Raw genomic sequence first — 20,113 nt, 5'->3', positions numbered from 1 at the left:
ACTGTGAAAATCATCCATTGGTAGACCAGATATTATCTGACCACACACTGGGGAGCTGAACCTGAAATGTTAAACTTCTGCTTTTTCCATTTCAAATAAAACTACAGACACTCCTCTACTTGCGAACTTTCAGACACATGAATGAAGGGGACCGCAAGTCCAAATTGTGTTCGTTGGGCTCCTGTTTCCTGTCCGCAACTTAATTATTTTTTTTCTGCACACCAATTCCACCTAGTATGACTTCTGGCCGCTACTCCTGCCGCGCAGCAGCGTAGCGTGCGTACTCCCAGCATCCTATTTCTTTGTACTTGCGTATACCCTTAAAATAATGTTGAATAACAACTTACAAACATTTCAAGTTACGAACGGCTGTTCGGAACATAACTCGTTCGTAAGTGGAGCGTCTGTACTGTCTTCTTTGACTGAAGGAAAATCCAAATCCAATAATGTAACAGTACAATACTAGGCATATGTGGTTCAACAGGTTTATGTTCTTAATAATATCTAACTGAAAACTTTTTAAAACCAAACATTTTATTATAAAAAGGAAAAATACATTATACCCATCAGAATGTCACATTAATTTATGAATACATACAATGTAATTGACCATTCACTTATGTTGTAGCAGGTACATCAATAATGTAGGTTTTAACAGCATAACATATAAAGAGCTACACATAACATTAGGGCACCTAATTTTAAAACCAGCCTAATTGCACATATGACACTTCCAAGGTTAAACTTCAATCTTTCTCCTTGCTGTGGAATTTAAGGAAGCAGTTGTTATTCTGCGAGATGCAGAGAAATACACAGCATTTGAGGCAGCGGACCCGGGATGTTTGGTCGCAGCCTCCAAACCTGCACTTACCCCCCTCACCCTGGGACACCTGCTCCGGCCAGTGTCCAAGACCATCATACCGGAAAATGTCATCTGGAGTGTGGGCTGTTGGATAAGGGGTAGGTGAAGGAGACAAGATAGAGTCTTGACTGGGGAGTGGAGTGGGTGGGGGAGGAGGTGTTGAACTGGGGCTGTCAGAAGCATTTGACAGAATTAACGCTTTGGCCACCTCTAAGCGAAACGTCATAAGCTTCATTGGCTCCTTCAGCTGTTGGTGATCTATTCTGTACTGTAGCCATGAGTTCACTAGAGCCATGTCAGTGAGGTGCCAGAGCACAGACTGCGGCCAGCAGGTTGGGGAGGAAGCCGACAGAGGGGTGCAGTACAGACTTAAGAGTTCTCTGTTCAGTTGCACTACCTTCTGAGCTCTCTCAAACTCCTCCACAACTGACAACTTTGATGACGGCCTTTTCCTTAAAGTAGAGAGAACAAAACCCTGTGCACATCGAAATAATGTCAGCTTTCCATCAGAACTAACAAATTCATTCCCCATCCCTCCACTTACTTCTCCTACCCTGGCTGCACTTCTGACACCAGCTGACAGAAGGTGCTCCACCACAGCAGGGGTAGCAAGCTCCTCTTTGCAGAGGAATACTGCTCCCTCCCCATTCTCTTTATTCCTGGGGACCATTTTCTCTACCATATCCTCCTTTCTGGAGTCATCCACATTCAAATTAAAATCTAGAATGAAACCACCAGTCCCAACAAGGACAGCACAGTTTAACGTGGGAGGACGGTTGCTGAAGGACATCCTTCTTATCGGCCGACCCAAATGAATAGGGTATTCATCAATTCCATAGTTTCCTTCTCGATTCAGTGCCAGACAGCCTGCTCGAACTCTCTCAAGCAATGCTCTTACCCTCCACAGTGGGTCAGTGCCACCATTAGATTTCTTGATTTCGGGGATGTTCTCAGTTGTTTTTGTTTTATGTGTTGCTCCGTGATGGGAACTTGAGCTGCCCGTCTCACTTTGGTGTTGTAAAGCAATATCACTGAGACTGGTTTCTCGTGTTATATTATGTGTATGATTGTGTGTTTGGTGGATATGGTCAATTTTCATTGTGCCAGGATGATGCACTGAAGGCATCTGAGTGATGGCGAGCGATTCTAAAGCTTTCCCATTCCTGGCTTTCTTACCGTTTTCACTGTGGTCAGGTCGGCCTGTGGATGTAAGTGTTTGAGTAAGTGTGTTGGAATTGCTAAGACTGCAAATAATCTCTGGTACACCTGCATGGAAAGCCAATGCAGATGTGCACGCAAGTCTTTCTGCATGAATGTCCCTTAATGATTGCCTGTTTTCATCAGATCGGTCTCTGTTCCCACTGGTGCCCACGAGGTCTGCATCGGTAGGGGTATCAGAGTCCCTACTTCGGCGTCCCAGCCTGAGCTTGCAAGCCAACTGGAAGAATCGGGTGGCAGGCATGGAATCGGCAATCAAGGGCACTCGGGTAAGGTCCTGCCAGTACAGCCGCATGTCGGGGAACTTGTCAGTAAATAAGGGAGAAACATGGGTGGGGAGATGTTTGGAGAGAGATGACAAGATGGATTATTTTCCACAGAAGCACATATTAGATTTTAACCATTTTTCCAAAGGAGCACTGGCAAAATTAGAGCTAACAGAAAAATCATTTTTTACTTAAAAATTGATTTATAATGTAACAGTACTGCAAATTACTAACCTTCAAGGTTCCCATTGCAATGTGAATGCCAACAAACTGAGCCACCTCTTTGGCAGTGACTGTGGTGGGGAAATCTGGCCAACCCGTGTTGCAAGTGACAATTTCTTCCCATGTATCCCAGTCCAAATACTGTCTGAAATAATCTATAGGGGTCTGTTCCCTTCTTCTCTCTTCTTCATTTCCTGCTGATTCTTCAGTGTCTTCTTTTTGGGCTGAGAAACTTTGTGTAAAAAAAAAAAAAAAAAGTGGACAGGTAAGTATATATATATTTTTTATATATTACAATTTGAGAGCCCTCCATTATAAATAGATGCTACTGAATAGAGTTATATAGCAGCTCTTATGATGAAATCTTGTAAGCTGGAGACAATTACCATTCAATTCAAAGCGAAAAATTTAAGCAAAATATACATGGATAGAATGATAGTTGTGTTAAATGACTGTAGTAATAAAAATAATTATTAATAATAATATTATGAAAACAAGACTCATACTTGGTCAAAATCTGTAAACAGTATTAAAAAAATCCCATATACTCAAAGACTTGTATCTCAAAGAATACCTGTATTCAGTGATAAAGTAGATCATTTAAAAACAACAAAGTCGAAAGAACTGATCTTAAAGAGGAAACACAAACAGAATATTGAGAAGTTATCATGACCGACATACCTGTGTGTCCTATGGTCATGCCATTTGCTTGGGCTTTTGTCAGAGTTGAGTACACATTTTTGGTTCTCATGGTAACAAGCCATCACAAAAGCTTCCTCTTCTAGCTCAGAATCAGAAATACTGGGATCAGAGTCTTCTGCATCGGAGTTCTGCAGCAGGAAATTGGTAATTTCCTGAGCGTTCTTCAACTCTTCAATCAAAGAGAGTTTCAGTTAATGTCAGTTTTCCTTGCAATGGCACTAACATTCCTAACTTTGAAAAAAACAATATTATACTGTAGTTACTACAAATGTGTCATGCAATGACAGTGAGACCTGGAGGGGCGTGATTGGGAGGAACGCCCCGCCGATCTGAACCCGAGTGCTGTTTTGTTATTGGACTTCTGTGCTCGTCACGGATTATCCATAATGAACACGATGTTCAAGCATAAGGGTGTCAGCCGGAAAAGGGTGGAGTGCTCTCTCCGGGTCGGGGAGGGAGTCCTTCCCCAAGTGGAGGAGTTTAAGTATCTCGGGGTCTTGTTCACGAGTGAGGGAAGGATGGAACGGGAGATCAACAGGCAGATCGGTGCGGCGTCAGCAGTCATGCGGGCGCTGCATCAGTCTGTCATGGTGAAGAGAGAGCTGAGCCAAAAGGCAAAGCTCTCGATTTACCAGTCAATCTACGTTCCTACGCTCACCTATGGTCATGAGCTATGGGTAGTGACTGAAAGAACGAGATTGCGAGTGCAAGCGGCTTCTTTTCTCTGCAGGAATGCTGGGCTCTCCCTTAGAGATAGGGTGAGGAGCTCAGTCATTCGGGAGGGACTCAGAGTAGAGCCGCTGCTCCTCTGCATTGAGAGGAGCCAGATGAGGTGGCTCGGGCATCTGATTAGGATGCCTCCTGGACGCCTCCCTGGTGAGGTGTTCTGGGCATGTCCCACTGGGAGAAGGCCCCGGGGAAGACCCAGGACACGCTGGAGGGACTATGTCTCTCGGCTGGCCTGGGAACGCCTCGGAATTCCCCCGGAGGAGCTAGATGAAGTGGCCGGGGAGAGGGAAGTCTGGGTTTCCCTGCTGAGACTGCTGCCCCCGTGACCTGACCTCGGATTCAGCGGAAGATAATGAATGGATGGATGGATGGATGGTGTCATGCATTACCAAGCACGACATAGTTTTGCGTTTACATGAAATTATTTTTCTGTAGAAATCAATACCAATACTGTGAGATTATGTTCAGGTGCACACAACCAAGTATTCACCTTGTTCTTTTGAGACATACACAGTCGGTTGCGTTTTGGTCTTCTTTATTTCTTGACTGTCCACCTCACAGTTCTCAGGTCCTGCTAAACCTTGCTCCATCACACCAGCTGGAGGCACAGATACCCCTACAGAAAAGTAAGAAGAAAATGTTCTCAAAGAAAATTCTGGTTGAGCAGAGGTACACAGTAACTCAGTGGGATTCATCATATCCCTGCATCTGTGTTTATGTGCAATTTCTCTCTGTGCTTGGCATGTGATGCAAGTATACTTATGTCCCAGAAGTACCCACAGTTTCAGTGTATTATTTGTGCCTTTTACTAGCTAGGACAGTATCTATGCTCAGTGTATACTCTGTTTTGAACAAGTAGGTTAAATTGTATTTATTTATAATTGTATGGTAATGTCTTGACTTACAGAAACCTCCACTACTTGAAAATGGTCCTGAGTGGAGACCAGACACAAGCTGATCTTCCGCTTCAATCTCGCATGTCTCCATCTGGTCATTCAGTGTTGTTGCCCCAGACACCACCAACACTGATATTTCATGTTCTCTCTGGGAGGGGGCCAACTCCACCTCTCTCTCCTCCTCTTTCACTTGAAGGAATATGCATTGCTCGCCACCATCTCCATCATTAAGGATTAAAGGGGATACACTGCTTACTCCTTCTTGCTCTATGTCCACACTCTGGTCTCTGATACCCTGTGGCATGGTATCTGTGCCTGAATTGGTGAGAAAACATTTAATTATATGCAAATTGGCTGTTAATGGCCCCAGTCCAAGCCACAGTTGCACAACTACTATGATAATCGGACAAAGAATTTAACCATCAGTGCAAACAGAGGGACAATACCAAAACAATGTACCTACCAAGACATCCTCTGCTGGCGTGCGGCACATCTCCCATCATCAACTCTGTGTGCCCATGTTGAGGGAAACCCTGATGTTCATTTGTAACAAGAGAGTCTTCCTCCTTAACTAAAAACATACGAACCCCCCTTTGCTTCTCACATGGATTCAGCTGATCAACCACTGGCTTTTTCCTTCTGACAGAAGCAGTTGTGCAGGACTCTGTGGAGTACTCCTCTACCTTAATAACCTGACCCCTCAGAGACTCCATCAGTATTATTCCGCTGGCGTCAATGTCCTGATTGCCTTCCACCTCAAATCCCACGGTGCTATCCATCTGTTTGGAAAACAGGCGTCATTGTTGTAGTCTCAAAAAAAAACAAGCTAACGTTACAAACTTACTAAACGATGTAAAACCTAATGTAAAAATAACGCCTTGATTTCTCAAAATGGTACAAAAAAATTTGGAGAAAACAGGACTTACCATTCTTTTGCCATTTCTGATTTCAACTTGGCAATGCTGCAAATCTGCCCCATCCCTCTCTCTTCCTCTGAAGATCCGCTCAATCAACACACATGGAGACTGACAACTGCCAGGCCCCTTTTCTGGTTCTCCTTCTAAACTGACCTCTGCTTTCAAAACTTCTACACTGGTGGTAACAGAATCCAGCTCAAAAACTAACTGTTCATCAGAAGATTCTTCCAGAGAGGCTGGGAGATGAGACTCCAATGTACTTGCATGCCCCACACCATCACACATCGGTCCCATTTGCTTCTGATCAGCACATAATTTATGGGACTGGTTTAAGAACTCCACTTGCTCCTCTTCCTTAATATGGCAATCGTCAGTGATGGAGTGCACCTCAAGAATAACCCGGCATCCATCATTTCCCATCTCTGTTTCAGTTTCCTTTATGCTATCATCTTGTACCTTACTCCGTTGGCCACATTTTTGGGTAACTGTCCCTTTTTGCCTTTCACTTCTTTTCCCACCATTCTCCTTCCTCTGCACTTCTATTTCTTCCTCCTCTTGCTTGACTTCTGAGCAGTCTGGGGCACAAGAAACTGTACTTGTGTTTGAGGTTATGGCCATAGCGTTGGAGTTTGTGGCATGTTCAGGAAGTCTGGAGTCATCAGTTGCTTGACGTGGGCTAGTAGATTCAGTAGAAACTTGGTTGGTTTGAGAATTCCTCACTAACTCCAGACTACGATCGTCCTGTGTATCAAGGTGATTTTCTGTACTTTCATCTCCAACAGTGACCATATCCACTTCCAGAAGCAATTCCTCTTTTATTTCCTCAACCCTCTGGCACGCCGTACCAGAGTCTACAAGGTAGATGCAATCTGATACCTCTTGGTTGCTATTCTGGAATTCAGGCTTCTGTTCCTCATCTTCCATTTGTGCTTTGTCAGTGGTTACTGTATGTTGATCATGTTTTACATGGATTTTGACTTGGCTGGCATTTGAGAGATGTGGAGGAATAATATGTGCATGAGGAATGGGTAGGTGAACATCACCTGTCTGTAGGTGATGCTCTGTTTCCTGTATTCTGTTTAGTTGCCTTACTTGTCGTGACTGATCCACAGAGTCCTCTCCCTGCTTAATAAATTCATGTGAATGTCCATTCTCACTTGCACCTAAACTTAAGGAAACTGCCTCAGTAACAATATTGCGGTCTACATTGAGTTGTCTATTTTCCTCTTCTCCTCTTTGAACTTCACCTTCAAGGCAAGTGGGGGCATGAGGCAAAGAAGGAGATGGGTTCAGTGCTGGGAAAGAGACCCTCTCTCCTAACCCAATTTCCCCCGTTTCAACCTCCATATCCCAATCTGTTGCAGTCTGGATTCCATAACTGTTACTGTGTACTCCAAGCACTTCTTTGTCTGACTTGGGATTCTCAACTAGATCTAAGGTAAGACAAAGGTCTGCACCTGAAGCAGCTATACCTACCAGCTTCACCCCATCCCCTTTGTGATTAGACAGCGTTTTCATTCTCATTTCATTCCCATTCATGGCTGTTACATCCTGTCCTGCATCAGATGTTCGTCTACTAATCTTCTTTGAAATCAAAGTAACTGATCTTTCCTCTCCAGCCTTTGGAATGTCACTAAAACTGCTGATGGTCGCATTACCTCGACAAGGTCCAGTTGCCAAAGAACATAAAGCAGCCATGTGTTCCTCTAAAGCTACCATCTCAGAGAATATCTCCCCACAATACTCACACCTGAGGGCCAGTTGAGGTTGAGATCTAAATGCTCGTTCAGGTATCCCTGATGCAGGTGGCGTGCGCTTTTGAAGGGCCCTTGATTTTTTCAGTGAGGAGGAAGAAGATAACGATTGGTTTGGAAGAGGTGTTACCAGCATATCTTCTTGCTGGTCCTGTTTTGGCTTTGTGGTTTGCCTTTGTTGCTTCCTTCGGGGCATTATCTTTTTTGTTCTTTGTTGTGACTCAGTCTTCGTGCTTCTCCTTTTCAGATGATTCTGCCGGGTGCTAGTAATTTGAGACTGACATGGCGACTTCAGTGCTCCTGTCGGACTCTTTTGGGGATCTAATTTGTGAACCTTTAGCTGGGGCTGTTTATGCCCTTTTAGGAGAAGAAGAGATTTCTTTAATTGTTCTTGATCTTGTGAACTACCACTTTTCCCCTTCTGTTCCTTCTTTTTCTGTGGTATTTTCAGCTTTTTTCCAGCACCCATTTGCTCCTGATATTTTATCTGCATGTGTGAAATTTCTTCCCTTCTTTTCTTATGTGTTTCTTCAAACTGTTCCTGTCTTCTCTTTCGCTTGGTTCCTTTTTCACCCACATCTTTCTGACTTTGTCTGAGCTCTCGCCTTGACTGCACTCGTCGCTCCGATGTCTTTGCCACTCCATTTTGCACCTGCAGATCAATCTCCTGCAGTAAAGGCTGAGAATGTTTTTTATTACTTTCCCGTTTTTTAATTATTTTTTCTTTGCCACGTTTTCCTTTTAGTTGTATTTTTTTAACAGCCACTGGCACAACCTCCTCTTTGTCTTCTTTGTGATGTTGTTGTGAATCTTTTTGTTGCCTTTTAGACAATTCCAGAGGCTTTGGTTTTGACTTTCTTCCTCTCTCTGGAGTCACAAACCTCACAACAAGGTGTCTTTTTTTGGACCGCTTTATATATTTTTCTTTTGACTGCTTTTCCACATGGTGGGTCAGTTCTTTCTCTTGCAGAGTACGTTTGAGTTTTGCTTTCTCTGGTTGTAAAGACTGATTAACTGGCTGACTAATGAGCAATGGGTTTTTCAGCTGTGTTTCTTGCTCTTCATTTACAGACTCCACCACCTGCTCCTCTAGGGGCATATCATGGTTCACCGTGGGAAAAGGTGATGAATCTATATTCTCTGAATTGTCACACTTGCTCTGCTCTGCTTCTTTTATCACTTCAGACAAACACTCACTGTTCTGGTTTTGCTGTCCTATTTTTGCTGATGTTTCTTGTATAAATGGAGTCTTTTCTGTTATTTTCTGTACCTCATCACTAGACTGAGATGGTAGTTCATCTTCCTTTTGTTGCTGTGCCTCTGCCTGTTCATTGCTCTTTTTTTGTTGTATCTCAGCTTGTTCATGTACCTGTCCTTGATCTGGACCCACAATCGCCAAGTCCATCTCCCCATGAGACTCATCACACTGAACAGTGTGTCTCTGTTCCAGTTCCCCCATTTCTTCCTGTTCCAGTCCTTCATTTCGCTCTTGTCTTTGTGCCTCTTCCATTTGATTGGCTTGTACATCCACCTGTTTGGATTGCTTGAGTTTTGTTTGCTCCAGCTGAAGCCCTTCTTTGTGTCCTTCCACTGGTGCCTCTATCATTGTCTCCATATGGGCCTGTGTGAACTGAATTTCCAATGTCTCCATTTGCAGTTCTGCTTGCCCCAGTTCAGTTGTCTTTTCTGATCCTTGCAGCTGCTCCAATTCAGTTTCTTTCAAATGTCTAAATTGCTGATCCACTGTCACCATCTGTTGTTGTCCCAGTTCCGGTCCTGCGGTACAATTCTGTTCTTGTGACTGTTCAGGTTCTCCTTGTAACTGTTCAGGCACCACAATCTGAACTTGTCTCACAGGCTCATCATGTCCCAAAGTCTCTATAAATGCAGCTAGCTGTTGCATTTGTTCTTGTCCAAGTGTTTCCATCACCTGTAATGTCTGGCCTTGTTCAAACGTGACCATGTTTTCTAGAGCCTCCGTTGTTTCACATGTCCTTACTTGAGATTCTCTTAGGGAGCCTTCCTTTAGTGGTTCCCCATCAGGTATGGTACTATTATGCATTCTCTCTCCACTCTGGGGGTGTTTGTGTTTCATATGTTGCAGTCGAGTTTTAGCACTCTTGAAGGTCGCATTACACAATGAGCATGCAAAGGGTTTGCCTAAAACAATAAAAGATAACAACAATGAGATTCAAAATTAAGCATTACACACAACAGCAATTTCCACCTCTGCAGCATTCCAAATAACTTTCATGTTATGATGTGGGAAACTTCAATAAAAAGAAAAAACCTAATTGTTCAACTATACACACATAAAGTCACACAAAACACAGGTAAACTCACTCTGTGCAATGGCTGCTGGAACAGAAACCCTCCTTATGCATGCTTCAGAAGTGGCAGGGTTCGAAAGAATGGTCCCATCATTAACTCCTTCCATTTCACCCTGCGAGTGTATGACACGATGCTTTTGGAGGGTTTTTGACATGCTGAACCTTTTGCCACAATCCTTGCACACATAGGGCCTCTCTCCAGTGTGTGTGCGCTGATGATACTTCAGCAGGGTCAGCGTCTTGCAGGGCTTGCCACATTCCGAGCAGGTGTACCCATGTGTGCCAAAGTGGACCTTCTTGTGGAGAGTCAGCTCCGAGGACCTCCCGAAGGAATCGCTACAAATGGGACACTTGAAGGGGTGCTTTTCCGTGTGGGTACGCTGGTGGGCCATGAGCTCACTGGAGCATGTGAAGTGGCGATCGCAGACATAGCAGGCGAAAAGGGCATCCCCCAGCATGCACTGCTCATACTCTGCTGGGTGGCTGTGTTTAAGATGGCGCTCTTTACTCTTCATGTCACTGAAAATAATATGGCACTCTATGCACTGTAACGACAACTGTGCTGCTGTAGACAAAGGAAATAAGTTGGCATATGAGGGATAGCAAGACTCCAAAAACACTACAGTACTAGGTAACATGCTTTAACTATAGGGAAAACGGACTTATGTGCTTTTAGCTGCAGTAACTGTATTAAATAGCAGTTAAAAAACAACTAATCAAAATCAGTTTGAAGTCTAAATAAGTAATTAAACAAGTGGTACTTACAAGTAGGTGGTGCAACAATAGTCTTGGACATGTCTATCTTCAATGGGTCCATGCGGTCTTTCTTTTGCGGAATGTCCTTTCTGGCAAGTGGGACAATATGTCCCGACACTGCCTGTTTCTGCATACCTCTGTCCATGGAGTTGGGAGCTGCCTGTTTGAGATCCTTAATATATTCATTTCTTTCAATGACCACACCTCCCTCTGGTGGCATTCGCTCACTGATTGGGCTAGCCACTGAATCCATCTCCAAGTGCTTCATTCACCAGGACACTGGATCAAACTCTGACTTCCATGCCTCAACAAAACTTATTTTTGTGCATAATACAAAAAATAAGCAGATAAACAAAAATACTAATTTTAAACTTAAATTCATCTCTCACAGAATTAGATTTTGAAAATTATATTAAATACTATAGTATAACATCATACATACATAGGCTTCTTTGATTTGATTAACCAGAGGTGTCTACTGCTTTAAATCGTATGGTAAACGTAGTTTAGTAACCTGTACAGGGTTGCACGCAGTGAATGCAATTGGCATCATGTATACATCACTTAAAAGAATACTCCGAAACCTTTACATGTTTTATACAGTCGATTCAATACTCAGGGGCGGCATGGTGGTGCAGTGGTTAGCACTGTTGCCTCACACCTCTGGGACCCGGGTTCGAATCTCTGCCTGGGTCACATGTGTGTGGAGTTTGCATGTTCTCGTCGTGGGGTTTCCTCCGGGTACTCCGGTTTCCCCCCACAGTCCAAAAAACATGCTGAGGCTAATTGGAGTTGCTAAATTGCCCTTAGGTGTGCATGTGCGAGTGAATGGTGTGTGAGTGTGCCCTGCGATGGGCTGGCCCCCCATCCTGGGTTGTTCCGAGCCTCGTGCCCATTGCTTCCGGGATAGGCTCCGGACCACCCGCGACCCAGTAGGATACGCGGTTTGGAAAATGGATGGATGGATGGATTCAATACTCATATTCGTCAATGGGATTGGCCATTAACCAGACGTGATTTTAAAGCCTAGGACGCAGTAATATCGATATTTTCAGTAACCGTAGGTATAATCAATTACATTTTCGTACATATCCACAATAATTCGAGCTTTTCGTTTAATTTGCACTTTGATTTTGATGGATCAGTCACCCAAATATACTGAGCAACCGGTCGATCAATCATTTCGTCAACAAAACATATTAAAAACTACTATCTTCAAGCACTGTTTGTTACAATAAAAAAGGATCGCCCGATAACTACACCCTGTGTGACACAATGAAAATGACAATATTTCATTGGTTTCATTCTGATATGCAATAAACGCTGTGATTGCGTTAGATCATCAGCAGGCAGGTCCAACCTAGCTAAGCACCCGGCCTAAAATCTATTTGCACTTATATTTTTTCATAGATAAATAGATACAATGCCAAAATTCAGTATAAATACATTTGTGTAACGGATGCGTTCAGTTATAGCTGGCCGTATTTCCGTTGCACTTCTCATTTACTGCCATTTAAGGTTGTCTTAATTACATCAAAACCACCACTTTAGCGAGTGCGATAGACATATCCGTATTTTTTCAATTTGCAAGATATACATTGCGGATTTACCTGCTTGTATCGGTTAGGTCCGCCGAATCGTCTTCTCGGCGTACTAGTACACACAAAGGAAGTCCGAAGCTAGGGACAGCGCTGATGACGTCCTATGTTTTTACTGTCCATCCGCTGATGCATTAGACCGCCGTGCACGTTGGGAGTTGTAGGTATGGAACGCCATAGTACTCAAAATAAAAATATATGCATATCTCCTGCCTGCCCTGCTGCTGCCGTACCACTGTTCATCCAGCCGTCAGAAGCAGCACCAGCACCTGCTTGCCAACAGCTGCCGCATTTAGACTCGTATGTTAATATTTGGAGAGTGTAAATAAGGATTTTGCCATCTTGCTAATTTGACTTCCTCTGCAACCCAGGGAGGATGGGCTCCTCCTTTGAGTCCTCCCAAGGTTTCTGGAGAGTTTTTCTTACCACGATCGCCTCTGGCTTGTTGACCGGGGGCTTTTGGGCAGGGATAATGCAAAGCTTTTGGAGACACTATAATGTTGTGAATATTGTGCTATACAAATAAAATTTAATTGAATATTTAAATAAATGAAGAAATATTTCAATAATAAATAGTCTCCTTTTTAGTTTTAATTCAGTAAAACATATTGTATTTCATAACGTTTCGTCTACCTATGATCTTTATATTTCGTAATAACGTTGTTATTTTCATTAGTCATTATTAGTGAATATTATTAAACAGAATTCAAGTGATCATGGCATGGTGGTGCAGTGATTATTACTGTTGTCTCACACCTCTGAGACCCGGGTTCGAATCTCCGCCTGGGTCACATGTATGCATGTTCTTCGGCGTGGGGTTTCCTCTTGGTAGTCCGGTTTCCCCCCCACAGTCCAAAGACATACTGAGGCTAATTGGACTTGCTAAATTGCCTGTGTGAGTAAATGGTGTGTAAATGTGCCCTGCCCATGCTGAGTTGTTCCCTACCTCATGCCCATTGCATCCGGGATAGACTCCGGACCCCCCGCGACCCAGAAGGATAAGCGGTTTGGAAAATGGATGGATAATTCAAATGATGTTGCACTATAAAGTTCAACTTTTCACATTAAAGTATTTCCAAATGACAGTTTTCCAGACCAGCTTTTTATTTAATAAAACTTTTTACAATGAAGGTGTGCTGTCAATCCCTATTAGGGGGCAGGCGATCGGGCCCCCCAACCCAGCCACGTAGAAGGCATATAGTGAGCGTCTAGTGGGATGGTGCAAAGTGGGCAACGTGACTGCTACTTTCGCAGGAAGCATGTGGTCTGTCGCGTGTTCATTACAATATTTTATAATAAAGACTCTGTAATGAAAATCAGAACGGTATTATGAAATACAGTTTAAATATCTTACGCAGAAGCCACATCAGTTTTATGAATGTAACGCCAGCCAGATGGCTCCGCACACGGAAGTTCATTAACATTTCCCATCATGCTCGGTGAGTCTTGCAAATATTCAGCCCCCGTCTTTGCCAATGAAAATAGTTGTGTTTACTTGGTGTCTGTTGTGCTGTTATTGTGTTGTGATGTCATGTATAGTGCTTATTGGTATGTGTTGTAAATAGCTCTGTGTGTGTGTGTGCCCAACCACTATTTGTGGTGTGAGTAGTTGGAGAGACCAATATAGTGGGCAGTATAAGTCCATAGAAAGTGAGTTGATGTTACTAAAGTGAGCTCTCCATAACATCAATCTACAGCCTAGTCCGGCTTGGCAGATCTGCAGGTAGCTGTAGAGTGGCAGAAAGGAGAAGCAGCTGTGAAATCCAGGAGAAGTTGTTCATTTGTTGGGACTGCAGCAAGAGGGGACACCAGAATGCTTTTGTCCAAAAGCCCACTCCAAAGCTGCCAGGAGACCAACTAGGTATGACACAGTGAGGGAAGTGCTGCTCCAATCTTTCGAAGTGGCCCAAACCCATGCACTGCGTCCTCAAGCTGCCTCTGCCAGCCCACCGAACCTCCATCCAAGACGACGTTAGCAAATGAGGAAGGCAGGAGCTTCTGGGGACTCTGACCGTTTGCTGGACAGCAGTGGCTCTCATTTCACCAGCCATAAAGTGGTGTGATGTATGCAAGAGGTTTACCTGGCTTAGGTGTGCCACAAGCTCAATGGGCAGCAGCAAAGCCAGCAGGACTGGGAGCAGCTTCCACAAGGAGCTGGCCAGCTGGAAGTAAGAGCAGGACAGTCAGAAGTGTCATGCTGAGGCAGTGGAGAAGGTGTTACTCAGTCACAAGGTGGTGCTACATGGCCACGAGGAGGCATGTTGTGCTTTGGAGATCCAGCTAGCCAGGAGCACAGTCAGCAAGCAGACAGGGTGAGAGCAGACCATGCAAGAAGAGAAGCAGCTTTCGAGTTCATGTAGTAGAGGCAGTGCAGCCTGGGGAAGCTGTGTGAGCAGCTGGCCATGAGGAGCGGGAGGTTAAGGCCACGAAGGCTGCACCGCTTGGCTGCGAATGGGCGTGCTTTGCCCTCAAGGCCCAGATGGCTAGGCTGCACCACGAGCTGGATAAGCAGTGAGGACAATGCAAATGAGACCAGGAGCAACTGCACAAGGCCACCCACTCCGTGGGGCAGAAGGGGCAGCAGGGGAAACATCCCGACCGTCAGCAGTGGCCCCCACCAAGCCACACGAAGGGGCTTTTAATGAGTCACACTTGTTCTTAGATAAATGCCAGGAACAGCTGTAGTTCATCAAAAGCCAGGTAGAATAGAAAAGCTACTGGATAGTAACTCTCCAGGACCAGAGTTGGAGACCCCTGGAATAGGAGTTACACAGACTAGTCAACAAGTCGACTACTGCTCTGTGATGATGCTTTAAGCTTGGCACTGACTGATCGCTGGTCATGTGATTATGACACAAGGACATGTGAAGACATGTGAAGAGAATACCATCAGGAGCCCAGGTGAGGATTCAGTCAGAGCTATAAAGAGAGAGAAGTTGTAGCAGTATATATCCAGTGTTTAATCACGATTTCTGTTATGTCAGGCAAAGAAGTAGGTCAGAGGTCACACCGCAGCACACAACAATGAAATGTGTCCTCTGCATTTAACCCATATGTGAAATTACAAGGAGCAGCTAATTCAGCACCCGGGGAGCAGTATCTTGCTGGTCAGGGATTCAAACCACTTCCCATTAAGCTAACACTGCCCACAAACCCTATTCCCTGACCAGGAATCTAACCAAGGCCACGGCAGAGAAAGCGCCAAATCCTAAGCACTAGACCACCAGGGAAGTTGGAATGATAACTACAGTTTGCTGTTAATTGTGTAAATCCATTTAATTGATAGTTCTTCAAGAAGCATGGGAACATTTTCGCTATGTTTAGAAGGGGAATGGTTTTTGTTCACTTTGTTTATAAGTTTGGGAATGATTTTTGTTAGTTGTTGTTTGGCTGCTACAAAACACAATTTGTGCATTGGTTGTTACTCCTTTCAGTTGATAGTTTAAATTAGCACTATGTGTGGATTGCTCTGGTCTATTAAATAGTGTTGTCACATCACTCTCACATACATATTGTAGGAATTATTAGCTCAGGTAAACTTTAATATCTCCACCAATATGTTTTGAAATTAATTAACTTTTAATTAATTATTATTTAATGCTGATTATTAACCAATTGTTATGCCGAATGGTCGGCTCCTTCAAACTCAATTGTGAATCCCCGTGAGTCTGTTAATGTGAGACTTAAATGGGATTCATTAATAACCAGGACCGCTTAATAACCTGGGTTAGAAGGCTCGTCCAGCGAGCTGCGTCACCAGGTAATGTAAACGATCGGTAGCGAAGCTCCCCTCACGGCCGATGAGAGAGAGTCTCGCGATATTTCAGATGAATTTGAGGTTTCAGAGCGTAGTAGCCAGATCGCACAGAGGCAGGGACTATTGTGAGCTCTCAATGACGGAGGCTGAAGTTGTGTAAAAGACATGCATTTATTCCTACAACTAACATAAGACAGACTTTACACCTAAGACAAACAATAGACACAAAATAGCGAAATAGACACAAACGATGTAATCATGAAAAGGCAATGACCAAATTTAAAATGAGTAACCTTAACAGGGAAACTGTTCTGCAAAGCAAGCAATTTGTGGAGATACGACCTTAAAGCAATATAGCAGGTGAAAAGGACAGTTTAGGTTATTAGAAAGGAAAGGAAGTTGGTTTACTTGGCTGCAGGAAAGGGGGGGGGTCTTGGCAGTTGGTTGCGGATGCTGATGAGCTGATGGATGATGGCATTCAGGGAGGCACGGTGTTTGCAGCGGTTGTTGGAGTGGAGCCCCTCTGATTCTCTCTCCTGGTGAAGCTTGGGCTGAGTTGCAGTTCTTTGTCCAGCTGGGCCTTCACTGACAGGCTTCAAGAGTGCTGCTTGTTCCTCCTCTCCTCTCCTTTGTTCTGAGGTGCCAGGTTTTATAGTGTAAAGTTCGTGAATAGGAGTGATGGACCAGCTGGACCAATGGCTGACCATCCATTTGGCGGGCTTTCGGAAGGGATGAGTATCAGTCCTTTTGAGATTTATGACCAGACTGATTTCCCTTGTATTAATGATTTTCGTTAGGCTGGTGTAACTTTTGAAATATTCTCTTTCATGGTAACCACTGACCAGATCTGGAAACTGGAGTGATTTTCCATCGGTTTGATACTAAACATGCCATACCAGCCTAGCGGTTCACACCGAATACCATCTGTAATGATTAATTAATGATTACTTATATTATGTCATTATGTTATGTTATATTACTCACACCAGTACCTGGTCTAGATGGTCTAGGTTGCACCTCAATCAGAGGTTACCCTTTATACAGACATTATATGACATATTCTCATGTCAACAGCACATCCTACCCTTAGATAGGCATGGTAGAATACAAAGAGCTTATAAGGGTTGCTGAGGAATGTGGAAAAGAAAAGGGGGGGAAAGTTGGTCAGACAAAGAAAAAGAATCTTTGAAAGTTAGGGCACACTAAGATCCCTGGTTAGACTATTCAATTTCCAAGATTATTCTGGTATAACATATATGCAGGGGTAGCTATACCTATTTATTTATTCAAATTTATACAAGTGTTTAAGTGTGAGGGGTAAAATAATAGACACGCTGTTAACATGGTTATAAGGGTGGCACACAAAACTAAGACTGTCTAAGGACACACACACAAATATGACCTGTATATTGAGACTGGCGATCATAAGCAACATACTATACAGGGTATACAAAAACCAAACTTAAAAGAAACTTTCTGTGGGGTGCTGGGTGAGTGGTATGTAAGGCAGGATGTCGGGGGATGGGGTTGTGTGCCAAGTCGAGGGACCCCTGTCCTTGGGATCCACTCTGCTATCTGTAGGTCGTTAAAACTTTGAGCAATAAAAGTTAGAGTGCTGGCTTCCCTTGTTATCTGTGTGTGTGGGGTCACGAACCCCCCTTTGAGGCCTAGGCCGATGTGTGCCTTCTTGTACCAGGGTAGGCCTTGTCTCAAGCTACCTGGAATTTAAGCTTTGTGATATGTGCATGTGTGATCCTACAATATATACCAGTGTAAATTAGGCTGATTCAAATTGGCAACTGTTTTCTTTAATTGTATTCAATTAATCTCCCTCACTCAAAAAAGCTTAAATGGATGCAGTGATTTTTACGGTGTTTCTTATTTGATTTGACTAACAGATGCACAGGGCAGTTTGGAAAAGGAATATTGTACTTCAGTTATCAAGGTGTGCTATTTGTTGTAATCATTTCCATTGCCTGTTATGCCCAGTAAAGATGTTTAAGCCAACAACATTAAGTACTACAAGCCCAGGGACATATAGATTGCACACAAAAAATGGAGTTTCATTTCAAGTCAATTGTGGAATTATCTGGTTTGTGTAATTGTAATAACCAAATTACATTTTCTTGAAATTTCCTAATCTCTGGTGAATGAAGTAGATTTGATGTTCTAATAACAGTGCTTATTTGTTGTACCATGTTACGTATTGTCTGTATGTTTTCATTTCTTGATTAAGGGCAACTAAATGCGTTTTGTAAGTTGCTTTGTATAAAAGTGTTTCAAATTAATTAATTAATATGAGAATGGATTCATTTATCAAATGTCCTCAATGGAATTCATAATAAATAGGTGCAGGCTTGACTGCATGCATGCTGATCATTACCACTGTCTCTTTTGCACAAAGACAATTATTCTGAGAGATGCCACAGTGAAACATTTGCAAATGTGACAAATGGTGTTCCATGTATCCATTAATTACTATATAAAGTTTTAATCCCGCTTACATGAAAAGATATAGTTATAATCCCCCCAAAAATTTCTAATTTTTATTTGCACAATGACAACTGAAAAAATGTGTTGTGTATGTTACATGTAAGCATATTCATACAGAATCACAAAAACTAGAACGAAAAATGGTGGCATGTTATTTTTCAATGAGCAGGAGGAATTTGTTTTCCATTTTAATTGTTCTTGACTACTGTACCCGTTTGTTTTATATTATCGTCTTTACATTATCAGGCTACCGAACAGGATACCAGACACAGGTCACGTACACACCCCAATGAAGACCGATGGAAGGTAGGCTCTCAACAATTGTGAAAATTTGTGCTGGAACACACGAGTACAACTAAAGGTGCTGGCTGACGTACAGCCCAATCAGAGAGCTCATTTTGGGCAACTAGCTCCAACATTGAATCAACACACCAAATTGGCCAAAACAATGCTAATGAGGACCAGCTATGTGTAGCTCTGCCATACACACAGTCCCGATGGGCAGTCCCCAACTCTCACTGACAACCCAATGGTTTGCAGTAGCTGAAAATCAGTTTGGTGTATTCCAGGCATTAGACTAATAGTAGGTCTTTGGACTAGAATAGTAAATCCGAATGCCTGGAGGAAACCTGCGAAAATGGGAAGAGCTTGCAGATTCTACAGGTCCTTTTCAAAAAATTAGCATATTGTGAAAAAGTTCATTATTTTCTGTAATGTACTGATAAACATTAGACTTTCATATATTTTAGATTCATTACACACAACTGAAGTAGTTCAAGCCTTTTATTGTTTTAATATTGATGATTTTGGCATACAGCTCATGAAAAACCCAAAATTCCTGTCTCAAAAAATTAGCATATTTCATCCGACCAATAAAAGAAAAGTGTTTTTAATACCAAAAAAGTCAACCTTCAAATAATTATGTTCAGTTATGCACTCAATACTTGGTCGGGAATCCTTTTGCAGAAATGACTGCTTCAATGCGGCGTGGTATGGAGGCAATCAGCCTGTGGCACTGCTGAGGTGTTATGGAGGCCCAGGATGCTTCGATAGCGGCCTTAAGCTCATCCAGAGTGTTGGGTCTTGCATCTCTCAACTTTCTCTTCACAATATCCCACAGATTCTCTATGGGGTTCAGGTCAGGAGAGTTGTCAGGCCAATTGAGCACAGTAATACCATGGTCAGTAAACCATTTACCAGTGGTTTTGGCACTGTGAGTAGGTGCCAAGTTGTGCTGAAAAATTAAATCTTCATCTCCATAAAGCTTTTCAGCAGATGGAAGCATGAAGTGCTCCAAAATCTCCTGATAGCTAGCTGCATTGACCCTGCCCTTGATAAAACACAGTGGACCAACACCAGCAGCTGACATGGCACCCCAGACCATCACTGACTGTGGGTACTTGACACTGGACTTCAGGCATTTTGGCATTTCCCTCTCCCCAGTCTTCCTCCAGACTCTGGCACCTTGATTTCCGAATGACATGCAAAATTTGCTTTCATCCGAAAAAAGTACTTTGGACCACTGAGCAACAGTCCAGTGCTGCTTCTCTGTAGCCCAGGTCAGGCGCTTCTGTCATTCGGAAATCAAAATTTTGGAGCACTTCATGCTTCCA

General features: G+C 43.2%; 1 protein-coding gene across 1 annotated transcript in view; it reads right to left on the bottom strand.

The window, feature by feature from the left end:
- Nucleotides 1-513: 513 nt before the first annotated feature.
- LOC125748303 (uncharacterized) overlaps nucleotides 514-20,113 on the bottom strand; it is a 74,583-nt gene continuing 54,983 nt past the window's right edge. Inside the window, exons 2-4 of the mRNA XM_049024287.1 lie at nucleotides 3,250-3,413; nucleotides 2,581-2,800; nucleotides 514-2,384 (exon numbers count right to left, since the gene is read on the bottom strand). Of these exons, the coding sequence (XP_048880244.1) occupies nucleotides 747-2,384; nucleotides 2,581-2,800; nucleotides 3,250-3,332 (1,941 nt within the window). The 5' untranslated portion in view covers nucleotides 3,333-3,413 and the 3' untranslated portion in view covers nucleotides 514-746. The remainder of the gene's footprint in view (nucleotides 2,385-2,580; nucleotides 2,801-3,249; nucleotides 3,414-20,113) is intronic.

The sequence above is a fragment of the Brienomyrus brachyistius genome, chromosome 9 (assembly GCF_023856365.1).
Source record: "Brienomyrus brachyistius isolate T26 chromosome 9, BBRACH_0.4, whole genome shotgun sequence".
NCBI lineage: Eukaryota > Metazoa > Chordata > Actinopteri > Osteoglossiformes > Mormyridae > Brienomyrus > Brienomyrus brachyistius.
Note: the sequence above shows the minus strand (reverse complement) of the source record. Positions and strands in the feature narration are given on the sequence as shown.